At 38.1% G+C, this 13,891-nt stretch overlaps 1 protein-coding gene across 2 annotated transcripts in view; it reads right to left on the bottom strand.

The window, feature by feature from the left end:
* The window catches only part of LOC126191515 (F-box/WD repeat-containing protein 9-like), a 116,447-nt gene extending 104,162 nt beyond the window's left edge, over positions 1 to 12,285 (bottom strand). Inside the window, exon 1 of one of the 2 annotated variants that reach the window (XM_049932412.1) lies at positions 12,163 to 12,285. In XM_049932412.1, coding sequence (XP_049788369.1) covers positions 12,163 to 12,178 — 16 coding nt within the window. In that variant the 5' untranslated portion in view covers positions 12,179 to 12,285. Of the gene's footprint in view, positions 1 to 11,444; positions 11,721 to 12,162 lie in introns of those variants that run through there. The other variant, XM_049932413.1, reaches the window with a different exon arrangement.
* Between the last annotated feature and the right edge of the window lie 1,606 nt (positions 12,286 to 13,891).

Raw genomic sequence — 13,891 nt, 5'->3', positions numbered from 1 at the left:
AGCTCAGTTTGACTCTGCTGCAACAGGCCCAGCACCAGGTTCTGTTTACTGTCGCAGAGATATTCCTCTCCTTACAGAACTGTCACTGGCAACCAAGCACAAAACAATTAGATACTTCCTAACCTTCTTAGTCATGTGACCTCTGCTACTACTAACATTTTAGAGATAGATGCCTTTATCAGTTTTGGTTTCAAAGTAGAGGACCAAATCAATTTATTGTCAGGCACAGTTGGTTTTTCTGATCTGGTACCCTGTGTACTTCATATGAAGGAAATTTTTAAACCAATGCTTGGGTGTGGACATAACTTTATGAGGCACATTACTCAGTAGCCATCTGCAGTGCCTAAATTTTGCTGAGCTCACTCACTTCTGTTAGCGGATTGCAAGGCTGTTTGTGCAGAATTCGCACATCTATAAGGCTAACGCATTACTTCATCAGTTTTAACTTTGGGTGGTTACCAGGGTGGTCATTAAAAACCAAACATTTCATTACATATTTGTTGTGATTTTAAATCATCTATTAATTTCCAGTCCATCATACATCTCTATCCACTACCTCACCCAGACGAGTCACTGACAAACAAACTGGGGACCACCATGATTTGAAGATAAATTCAAAGGATGCATATCTCCAGCTACCACTTGACAACATGTCAAGTCAATTGTTAGTTTTGAATAAGCCATTCGTCTTATACAGGTACAGTCACTTACCATTTGGGGTTATAATTCCACTCAATATTTTCCAAAAGTATTTAGAACAACTGATTCAAGGTATTCTGCATTGTGTTAATTATTTGGACAATATTATCATTACCATGTCAACCCAAGCAGATCATTGCAAGAATCTTGAAGCCCTTTTTAAATCTTTTTGTTGTCAGTTAGAGAAGTGCAGTTTTTGGGCCCTGGTTTCAAATACCTAGGGCACATTCTCAGTCACAAAGCTATTGTACCTTTGCGCGAGCACATCAACGTGTTCATAAACATTGGTCTCAATAACCTTAACCAGTTGCAGTCATTCCTGGGTAAAACACATACTATGCCAAGTTTATTCTCCAAGTGGTGCAGATCACAAACCATCTCAATCAGCAGCGCAAGAGGAGCATCAAATTTGTGTGGTCAGCCACTAGTAAAAAACACTCATCACCGCTTTACTATTATGTGTAATTGCATGAGCAGGGCTAAAGAAAATTATGTGTTAATTAATGTTAACACTAATCATGTATACATATCCTTTAAACTGACCCATTTCACATCATTCCAACAAAAGAATCATTCAAATGATTTATGAAACTAACTAACAGTCTCACAGTGACACTGTGTCTGATGCTATATATGCTGGACTTGTCGTTGAATCTGGCGGCACGTGCATCCCAGTACTGCATTGCAGCAGTTTTGTACCACAGGTTAGCAGATGGTTTGGAGTGCCTACCTGCCTTTGCCTCCAAAACATTAAATGCCGCACAGCTCAACAACTCTCAAATAGAGGAGGCGGCTTTGGCAGTGACTTATGAGTTCAACAACTCTCATCTGTATTTCTACAGCATCAAATTTGATCTGTTCACTCACATCAAACTCTCAGTTTCCTTGTTTGAGCATTGTTATAAGCTCCCAGATAACACAGCAAAGCATCTGCAGCATTGCATGTTGCTTTTAGGTGGGTAGCACTAGGAAATTGACGTGAGCCCCACTGCCCAGCACAGTAACACAGATGTCCTGTCACCTTTCCCTCTTGGCCCCAACATGGAACTGATCACCGGGAAACGATTTCTTTCGCCCTGAATCAACACTTACAAATGTGCCTGGATGAATACTTGCTGATGGCAAGCCAAGTAGCCTCAGCATCATGCTGTGACCCAATCCTGAGAAAGACTGTCAGCCGTCCAGACCATCTAGCCACAAAATGTTTCCCACCAGGTCAACCAGGTATTTTGAAATTATTTTTTGCTGCAGTTCAATGCCGTGAGCATGTCTTAACACTGGTCACGGACGACTCTGACTGCTGGGCCATCATTCCGCCCTCACATCCTTCACTTCCTGACACCATGGTATTGGACAATGGTCCCCAATTTACGTCAATTCAATTCCAGGCATTCTGTCACCACAATGACATCAAACATCTGACCATGAACCCCTTTCATGTCACCTCCAACAAGGGTGCTGAGGAGATGTGCACATTCAAGATCCAGAAGCAGAAGGCCTTGGAGATGTCATCGACCTAGGACGCCTCGCAAAGCTTCCTTGCTAAATATGGATACACCCCCATCAGTAGGGTCAGTGTGGCCACAATCCTGCATGGCGGCCAGCATCACACCCCGTCCTGGACCAGACACCACAATAACCACCATCTGGTTGTCTCAACCTCTTCCCATGCCTCTGTACGACCTCCATTCCCACAAGCCAATGTGTGGATAAGGGTATCTCTCAACTCAGGATATTGGAAATGTAACCTGATCTGTTTACCTTCCATGTACATAACACATCGAGAATTTGTAGTTAGCACATATTTACGAGGTGCATTCAAGTTCTAAGGCCTCCGATTTTTTTTCTCCGGACTAGAAAGAGATAGAAACAATGCGCATTGTTTTAAAATGAGGCCGCGTTCATTGTCAATATGTCCCAGAGATGGCAGCACCCTACGGCAGATGGAATTTTACCGCCAGCGGCGAGAATGAGAACTGTTTTAAATACTTAAAATGGCGATGTTTTCCTTACTTGAACAGCGTGCAATCATTCGTTTTCTGAATTTGCGGTGTGAAACCAATTGTAATTCATCGACAGTTGAAGGAGACATGTGGTGATGGAGTTATGGATGTGTCGAAAGTGCGTTCGTGGGTGCGACAGTTTAATGAAGGCAGAACATTGTGTGGCAACAAACCAAAACAACCTCGGACTCGAACAAGCCAGTCTGATGACATGATCGAGAAAGTGGAGAGAATTGTTTTGGGCGATCGCCGAATGAGTGTTGAACAGATCGCCTCCAGAGTTGGCATTTCTGTGGGTTCTGTGCACACAATCCTGCATGACGACCTGAAAATGCGAAAAGTGTCATCCAGGTGGGTGCCACGAATGCTGACGGATGACCACATGGCTGCCCGTGTGGCATGTTGCCAAGCAATGTTGACGCGCAACGACAGCATGAATGGGACTTTCTTTTCGTCGGTTGTGACAATGGATGAGACGTGGATGCCATTTTTCAACCCAGAAACAAAGCGCCAGTCAGCTCAATGGAAGCACACAGATTCACCGCCACCAAAAAAATTTCGGGTAACCGCCAGTGCTGAAAAAATGATGGTGTCCACGTTCTGGGACAGCGAGGGCATAATCCTTACCCATTGCATTCCAAAGGGCACTATGGTAACAGGTGCATCCTACGAAAATGTTTTGAAGAACAAATTCCTTCCTGCACTGCAACAAAAACGTCCGGGAAGGGCTGGGCGTGTGCTGTTTCACCAAGACAACGCACCCGCACATCGAGCTAACGTTACGCAACAGTTTCTTCGTGATAACAACTTTGAAGTGATTCCTCATGGTCCCTACTCACCTGACCTGGCCCCTAGTGACTTTTGGCTTTTTCCAACAATGAAAGACACTCTCCGTGGCTGCACATTCACCAGCCGTGCTGCTATTGCCTCAGCGATTTTCCAGTGGCCAAAACAGACTCCTAAAGAAGCCTTCGCCGCTGCCATGGAATCATGGCGTCAGCGTTGTGAAAAATGTGTACGTCTGCAGGGCGATTACGTCGAGAAGTAACGCCAGTTTCATCGATTTCGGGTGAGTAGTTAATTAGAAAACAAGTCGGAGACCTTAGAACTTGAATGCACCTCGTAATTCGATTGGTCATACTTTTGTGTAAAGCTTCCTTTCTGTCAAAGTCCCTATGCCTCAGCCCAGTGGCACCAGAGCAGTCTATTGCCACAGGTGCACCTCCTACGTCTCTGCCCTTGTCCCCACAGTCCTTTCCTGGGCCTCCTGGTGGGGTCGATCATGAGCCAATGATGCTAGATCTGCTGGCAGAGTTCTGCCACCCCCCTCCACCCCTTTGCCACCAATGGCAAAGCATTGATGGGATATTTTTGGTCCTTTGTGTTGATTTGAGGGGAGAAGGATTTAATATCCATGCCAGCAGATGATATCAATAGGAAATCTGCTGCATTATAGCTTACAAGTGAAGCACACAAAAAAGAGGTACGGAAACTGTGTCAAATGGGCTCAGCCACTCACAGTGACAGGCTAAGCAAACCATCGTGGCTCAGTCTCAAACAATACGCCACGAGAGCTCCTTTGAATCTCACCTAGCTGTTATTTGGAAACCAGCCTGGCTGTGAATGTAGATCTTCTTGTCATTGTTACTGGTATTCCTTCTGCGTTCTGCTCACGATGAACATGGCTTTGTTTATGGATTGCACGTTCATATGAGGTGCTGACACAAAATAGTATCTCCAATAGATCTTGTCTCCACCAGTCCGCATATGTCAGGGTGTATTAACAGAAAGATATGTTTTGCTCTCAACTCAGAATATTGGAAGTGTTACCTTATCTGTTTACCTTCTATGTACATAGCACATGGAGAATCTGTAATTACCACATATTTAATTCAATTGGTCATACTTTTCTGTAAAGCTTCCGTTCTGTCAAAGTCCTAACATTCTGCGCAACAAGTCCGTGTCATGTAATAGTGATCCAGACTTGGTTTTAACTAAATAATTATCTGGTTCATCCTATGCATAGAAGCCTTTAACAAGCATTACTACTTTTCCATGTCATAAATGTGAAGGCCTCATTTATCAAAGGTGATGGAAGGTCGCTTTTAAACTATCTTATTAAAAAAAAAAAAAAAAAAGTTAATTGGTACTTCACTGTGTAATTTTTCTTTTTTCTGCCAGCCAGTACACCAATATGTGTGAGACCAATTCCTTCAATGGGTATCTTTTACCGCCACCACCTGTAAAGTAACACTGATCTACCTCAATTCATTTCACACAGGAGTTTAGACAAGTGTGCTGATACACCAGTGTCAACATATCAATCATTATTTATGGCTTTATTTGCCACAGTGAAGAATACTTAGTAATTATAATTTCCCTTCAGTGACTAGCCACCTTCTTTGGTTTCACTGAGTTCTAGAAATGTGACCATACTTACTACAATTATAAGCATCTCAGTTCCTTGGAAAAACTGTGCACAAAGTTTCTGTTGTCTTTCTTGTTCGCTTGCAGAGCTGAGACAGTATTCATAGAATGGCAGTACTTGTAATCTTTCACTTTCTGCCACAATTTAGTTTTAACAGAGTCTCCAGTTACTGGTATATTCTCTAGGCTCATCATTGATGGAATATGTAAATTAATATTAGCAGTTTTTCATTTATTTCTTGTTTTATTGTTATCTGAGGTGGTTGTGCATTCATACATGTGTAGTCATTTAGTGCATGTACTGCCTTTTCATTTAATAATATGTTAACCTATTATGAAGCCTTCATATTTACTACACTATAAAGATTTAACAAAAGGGGAATGGGTCCAGGTATAAAAGCAAAGTAATATAAATGTTAAAATACGAAGTTATGTGGGGAAATCCGGAGTTGGTTCACAAGTTATGTGTGTGCTGATTGTTTTTTATTTTAACCAACTCATCATTCGCACATTCAAATGGATGTGTACTTCATTCAGACTTAAAAGTGAGAGTTACAGCCTCTTCTGGATTTCAAATAGTTGGAAAGTTGACTGGAATTTGAAAATTATTCGACATGGGAATTAACCTGGAGGCTTATTTAGTCCATGACAAACTGTGGGTCGTTGCAGAAAACTCTCCTCCAGATCCAACAAAACTGGTCAATACTTGGAAGAGAGATTATCAGCTCACACGCAGGGTAGGCTTACTTAGAAAATTAATCACAACCAAATTAGGTAAATACAAGTCAGTAGATGACCACTGTGACTGAATCATAACAACCAAGTTTAAGTTAAATGAAATTAAATTTGCAATGAGTGAAGAGTGGAATGGGAACTTTGCTCCTAACTGGATTGCCTGGCCGTTATCAACCTGTGACTACAGAACTTGAAAACATTGGTACTTGTCACCAGAGGTTCTATTCTATTAAAACTGTTAAATGATGTCAAACATGAAGATGCAAATGGAAATGAAAAATCAACCTTAAATCCAAATAAACATGATCATACAGCACACGTCATTAAATGCTACTTGCGCAACAGACCGAGTCACATTCCTAAATATTGTTCTAGTAAGGGGAATAAAGGAGACAGCTCCCTAAATCATAATGATTGGTAATGTAACTATAATACAGTCAGAATACAAGAAAGCCTTCCCTGCAGCAAATTCTGAACAGTCTACTGAAATGGAGATGTGATATTTAGATTCTTGTGCTTTGATGCACACCTCAAACAATGGAGGGAAGCTTCATAGTGCCAAGTCATGTAATAGCTTAGTTCAAACATATTCAAATGAACAGACACCACATTCATATAACAGCTTAGTGCTCAATGTAGGAGGTGATGGCTTAATATCAGAGATTTCTGGACATTTTAATCTGACTTCTTATACTAGTGATAAAACAGTATAAGTATCTGACATCATTCACATCTCAAACCCCATCATGAATTTTCTCTCAGTTAGTAAAATTGTAAGTAAAGGGCCAAAAACTCACCTAAGAACGATGTCTATTGCATGAATAAATTTGAAAAGAAAACATGTTACTGCACAAAGAGTTGTGGATTCCTATGACACTGCAGGTTAGGAAATACAAATCACAAAAGAAAGCTGAAGTTGGTAAAGGTTTCAAAGTAACTGAATGAGGATATTGTGGTCACAATTCACTATGAGTTGTACGTCATGGGAAAATAATCATGTTTTCCATTCAAAACCAGCAAAAGGTATTCTAAAAACACCTTGAACTTAGTACATTCTGATTTGTACTGACCAAAGGAGACATTGTCTATTGGTGGGAATTATTATTTTCTCACATTTATTGATAATCTTTCATGGTACAAGTTTGTCTATTTTTTATGAAAAATTCCAAGGCACTCCCACATCTAAAAACTACAAAACATAGTCCAAAAGCAGATAGGCAGAAGTATCAAGATATTGTGGTGTGACAACAGAAAGGAATCTGTCTCTGAAGGTATCATCCACCAGATTACACTGTGATATAGTCCATAGCAAAATGGTGTTGCCAAGAGAGCTAACTGAAATATGGTTGAGAAAGTATTTATACAACACAGAAATTTTTTTTAACATACATTTACAATATTTGCTGACAATCTGACATTTTTTTAAAGAAACTTGTATATTAAAATCACAATCATGAAAATATTTTAATAGTGACTCATTTAGTGGGCAAATTTTTAAAACAAAAACAACCATAGGTTTCTTTAAAATACAGCTAGAAAACTAAAAAGATGCTGTTTGATGCACGTGTACAAAGACAGTCGATTGTTAGAATCTCATTGCTCTGGGATAAATGGCTTCACACAAAAGGTTCATTAGGTTAGGAAAAACAAAAGCTTGGGGAATTTGGGTTTAAGGTTTTATTGTACTTACAGAGTCTGTAATACATTAATACTGTGCACTTATCATTTAAACTCACAACTTCCTTCATTGCATCTGTCATAGATTACTCTGCCATTGATTTGTAAGCAGTATGCAGAAAATAATTATATTTCTGAATTATTGTAGGAGAGGTTCTTAAGTTCATAACAGCAGATAAGATTTTCCCTGCCATTACTCCTTTCCAATAGTATGTGTGCCATACACAAACCTACTGTTGTTTTCACTATATTCACTGCTCCTTTCTTTCAAGTTCTCCAAAACTTTTATTGACAATTCTGGAGGTCGATCTGGGATTTCTTTTACCAGACACAAAAAAAAACGCATGTTACATTATTACTATAGGAAAAAACTGAATGGAAGACAACAATCAGTGTAGATAGTAGCTAAAAGGCTAAATGAACGGGAGAAAATGTCCCTAGGCTTATGAATTCAAAGAAGAGAAGTCACAGACCAACAATCAGGTGTGTCTCGCTGTGGAAGTTGTCATTTAAACCGACATTTGAGACCTCTAAATAAGGATCTGGTTCACAATACTTTTATATTCACACAATGAATACTTCGAACCATAATAATTGCCAATAAAAAGAAATTTCATATTTTCATCATTTTCAAGATATCGTCTGCTCCTATGCCATTAGACTTAGGATAAGAAAAGTTGGAAGCAAGTAGCATTGGCAATGATGTGCAAACATAGCTTGTAAATATTACAGTCTGTGGTTCTTTGGGATCATCAGTGAAATAGATGCAACTGAATATGGTGTACAGTTCAATTTATGCATCCTTCAGAATCATTGTTGTCATTCCTTCTGGCACCAGTTCTTATGAAGATGCTACTGTCAAACCTCCTAAAACATTAACTGGAAGAGTATCAATTTTCAGCTGAGTATATGTGCTCAATTCAGAAAAATGTTGCCGTTTTAAATTACTTTAACTTTTCACAAATTGGGCAAGAAATTGAACAAATCAGAAGTTTTATTATTGCTTCAAAATAATTTTTTGTAAATACTGTTAACTACACCACTTTGTTTTCCAAGTATAATGGCTTAAAATCTTAGTTTTGCCATAAACACATAGTCCGAGACTCATAACACTGCCTATTTGATCAGTTGTGAACCATGTCTGTTGCCATTTCTTCCCTCATTTTTAACAAAGTGCTTTTTGTTAAGAAGAATATTAATAGAGGAATCATAAAAAACAATAATTAAAATATTTTCCAAATATCTGAATACTAGCAAAATTTGTCAGATGATAAAATGAAAATTGAAATAATATTACCACTACAGCATGAAAAATAATACCACCAAGCAAAAAAAAAAAAAAAAAAAAAAAAAAAAAAAAAAAAAAAAAAAAAAAAAAAAAAAAAACTAACTCCTTTTTTTCCATTAGATAGCCTATTATTTGACAATGATTTCAGAAAAAAATATTTTGGAGATTATCCCTTTACCTTCAGCATAGTGATGAACTGTGTTTTTAAGAAATGGAACACCAAAATGTGAGTATTTCGGTGAGTTTCTGAAGGGTATTAGGTAAATTTTGTATACAATACTTATAATTTACATTATACAATAACCAAATTTTACACACATCAAGTGATTAACAAAAAAAATGTAATTTCTTTCAAGATGTTATCAAGTGGCATTATGCACCATTGCAGAGTTAAAAACGTCAAAGCTTCCAAATTTCAAAAAACTACATAATGAAATCTCAGAGAGAGAGAGAGAGAAAATGCCAAATTTTCGCTCAAATAGTTATTTATCTATGTATGGTGAACAAATAAGTTTCCTCAAACTCTGAGATGGGGAATGATACAGCTTGGTTGACTTGAAGTAGAATGATCCCAAATTTTACAAAAACTCGTATTACGCAGTTCTGAACAAATAAAAATGACTAAAAGGTACCAGATATATAGATAAATGGGCACACACAGGATGAAGCTCTATGTCATAAGTTCTGAGGCATTCAGGTGGATAAAAACTTGGAGAGCACCAGCATGTGGATAAGTTAGTCAAGTAGCTCAATTCTACCTGTTTTACACTTAGAAAATTCTTTCATTTATGTCAATCTATGGACAGGATTGTTGGCATACTTTCTCTCAGTACAGTCCTATGTTTAATCACCTGGTGCAATACAGCTAAGACCGAAAAAGCATTTATTCTACAGAAGTGAGCAATATGAATATTAAAAAATTGGTAATCAAACAGCTTGGAGCAGCCTCTTCATGAACTTTGGACATACATATGTACCAAAACATTAACTCCCTAATCGTATTTGTGATTAATTTAGGACAAACTCAGCAATTCACATCCACAATATTAGCAGTAAAAACAGTTTCCAAATAGACTGTGTACCCCACCTAGAGTTCACAATGGAGCTTTGTATTCTGTTGATTTTTTTTTTATTGGTCCAGTTTTATTATAGGCTACAGCTCTAATTGTACAAGTGATACTGGACAAAACCTTTACTATATTGCTGACAGACATAATGCAAAACACTGTAAATCAATTTGTGTGGGTGAATAAATAATAAATGCTTTATTCTGAAAAGATGTAAACATCATAAAACAATGACACCATAGTTACCAAGGCAACGACACATTTGTATTTGCTTTCTTATATGGGAAAAACACAATTGCTGTTTACACAGATAGCAGTCCAGGTAAGATCACTTGCAAGTGTGTGTGGTGGCAAAAAATATTATAAAGTCACAACAATATGGCTAACATGGGGCACATCATGCAAATGTGCTACTCTGATTATGGCTCTAATTACGGGAAAGACAAAATATATAACCTGGACAAAATACACAAAACATTGAGTGATTATCAAAAAATTACACCTACATTCAAACTTGATTCTTAAGTACTTACTGGGATTCGTTTCTTAAACAGACAATCAACATTTCAGTCCTGTACACCATTTACAAAACTGAGAATTACCTATCATTCATTCATTATGTTCTTTAGATCCCATCAAGAATAGTCCTCAGGGATGTGAAAAAAGTAAAAATACAATTTCACATAGGGCCAAAACAGCATAGAAACTATCATAACACTGATTAATATTACTCATGTTTATATCATTTAAATGTAATCTAACAACTAGTAAGAAAGCTACTGCTCTGAAAATAGCTGCTGCCTTCTCAGTTTTATTATATAGCTGCTGTTTACCTTGTATTAGTAGCTTATTATTTACTTGATTACATTGATGTTTATCAATATACAGTCATAAATGGTGAGGGAAATCACGTGCAAGCAACATATGGTGCACATTGAATCAATAAACTGAAAGGCTATAGAGAAACATTATTTATTAGGATGAGGGAGGTGGAGATCTCAGTGGTGCACAACACAAGAAGTATTAAAAGTACTGGATATGATAAAAGTGTGAAATTAATGCGACGGTGGTATTGGTTGTATATTATTATATTTGCAAGGTTTTATACATACGTAGCAACTACGATTTCATATATTTACTGAATAAACGGAATGATCGAAAACACTGAAATAAAAAAATGCTTTGCCTTTACGGGTTTTTAACAGGATGTGTGCCACGAAAAATATTGGAAATGCAAGAAATGTTAAGACAACGAAGCTTCCACATTCATAACACGACTACTTACAGCCGTACAGAATCTCGGGATGCAGGGAAGATGTTAATTAAAAACATATAATAAATATCTGGTTTGGCATTGTTTGTGAGGAGGTTCAAATTTCAGGACGCGAAATTATTTACCACGACTATATCTAATCCTTTTCATTACATATAAAGCTGTTTTTTTTCTTTTTTGTGCATAAATGTTTACAATGGGTAAATACTACTAACGAATAACACGTATTTCAACTGCATATAACTAATAGTTTTACCCACAGATTTCACACTCACTCTGTTTGCAAGTCGCCCTGTCACTCTAAATTCTTGTAGGCGTTACGCTTTCTACGATGCCCGTAAAAGGTACCATTCACAAGTGTAATCAATGTTACACCAGATCGCAAATGGGTTACGCTCAGCTAAGTGTCAAAGCGGGTATTGCTATAACAACTGTTTCAACCGTACGTCAAGTAAACGCCACTCAGCCAATCACATTTTTTATAGATCAACAAAGAAATAACGTAACAACTGACTTCAAACGTTGCTTTCAAGTGACATTAATTGACAGACTTCCTTACATGGCAAGTCCTCCGATTAAACGCAAAATTTATGTCATTCCATTTAGTTGCGGCGTCAAAACCTGTTGAAAAATGCAAACACACGGCACTAGGTTGGTTTCATAAAGGATCAATATTTAATACCATATTCACCACTTCTTTAGTAATTAGCTTAAACTACAGACGTAAAGGGACCAACGCTTCTGTAGTAAATACAATACTATTTTCTGTTAAATAAGTGTAAAACGTTTATTGAGTGTTCAGCGGATGGCTTTGGAAGTGCAATAGTGATCACAGCGATGCCCTCATTCATTAGATACCGCTACTCAATAAGGAAAATAAATACATAACTAGGAAAGATGACTGGCGTGAAAAGGAATTACTACGTGTCCAGCTGTATCATTATAAGAATAATTGTAATGTCCTGACTGGCCATAAAACTGCAGCATACGTACGTCCTGTGCTGCCCATAGCACATCATCACATGGATAATAACATTGTAGTCGATGTGATGAGAGGGAAATACTTCACACTATTTTATTTAATATCATGAAGTACTGTTTGATTGTTACATGGACAGTCAGCGCTGAGTAACTACATGCATATTTTTTTAGGTTTGCTAGTAATTACTGTGTTACGTAGGAGCAATGTTGGTACTTCAAGAAATTCATGATGGCTGACGTGGAATTGACCAATTGTAATAGACGTCTCCCTTTGCGGCGTAAATCGAATAAGGCGCGAAAACGAAGCTGCCAAAATAACCTTTATATTTTCACATTACCAGTGTCAACCTATCAGACCTCACTGAGGATAAAACCAATACATTGCGCATTGATCTGAAAGTGACTGATTTTCATTGTAACTATGGTTCTCGACAGTTCTTGTTAATCTGTACATGACGGTTTAATACGGTTGACTCCGGTCACGTAAAAATTTAAATGGTTCTGTGTCGGCAGTAGTAGAAAAACTGGGGGTGTCTCGTTACGAGGTAATTCATAAAATAACTTTGGTAGTTTTTGCTTCAAACGGAAGTCGGCTATACACAGGCCTTTATGACATTTATGGCCATTGCCACACACCGGATGTTTACGGTATTTATTTTCTACTCTGATGTTTCATATGTTGTAATAAAATGAGAAGAGCTTGGAAACAATGCCAGGGAGGGATTAAAATATTTTACTTCTAAAGAAGTATTAGATGTCTTGAATTTCGTTTTGAGTTGAAACTGTAAACAAGATCGGGCCTGACACATGACAAGTGTCCAGATACTTCTCGTTATACAATGTTTTGGACAAATTCTAAGGACGCTGTATCACTGCCAAGTAACACAGTTCGATGAAACGTAGACCATATAGAAAGAACTGCTACAATGTAGTACAGAAGGTATCAGAAAGCTACGAGACGAACATAAACACCTTTATTCAAAGACAATAATAGCACTGAAATCAGCATAATTTGTGGTGGTTCTTCGGACATTAGAAAAGCTGGGACATGGCTCTTAATATGGGGTGTGGTCACCACAGACGGCAGTATATGCTCTGCAACGTGCTGCCATGCTGGCTAGAGTGGCTACTAGGTTGGCAAGGAGTTGTTGTGGTAAGGCGTCCCATTCCTCCGCCAATTCTCCCTACTTAAATCCCATCGAACATGTGTGGGATGCGTTGAGAAAAAGTACTGCAGCATTTACACATGCACCAACAACCACGCAGCAGTTGTCAACTTCCTGATGGAGGAATGGGACGCCCTACCTTAAGAATCCTTACCAACTCTTTGCCACGCAAGGCAGTACATTGCAGAGCATGCACTGCCGTCCGGAGTGACCCTATTGAGAACCACCCTATTGAGATCCATGTCCCGCCTTTTGTAACGTTCAAGGGCCCATCACAAACCGTGGTGATTTCAGTGAAATTATTGTCTTTGAATAAAAGTTTCATTTCCGTTCCTCTCATTGCGTACTGTATTTGTTTCTTTCTATGAATGGTCCGAGTTTCATCGAATTATGCTTTTAGAAGCTAGATTAAGGAAAGGCAAGCCAACGATTCTAGCATTTGTAGACTTAGAGAAAGCTTTAGACAATGTTGACTGGAATATTCTCTTTCAAATTCTGAAGGTGGCAAGGGTAAAATACAGGGAACGAAAGGCTATTTACAATTTGTACAGAAACCAGATGGCAGTTATAAGAGT

The sequence above is a fragment of the Schistocerca cancellata genome, chromosome 6 (assembly GCF_023864275.1).
Source record: "Schistocerca cancellata isolate TAMUIC-IGC-003103 chromosome 6, iqSchCanc2.1, whole genome shotgun sequence".
Lineage (NCBI taxonomy): Eukaryota > Metazoa > Arthropoda > Insecta > Orthoptera > Acrididae > Schistocerca > Schistocerca cancellata.
This window is presented reverse-complemented; position numbering and strand designations above follow the sequence as displayed.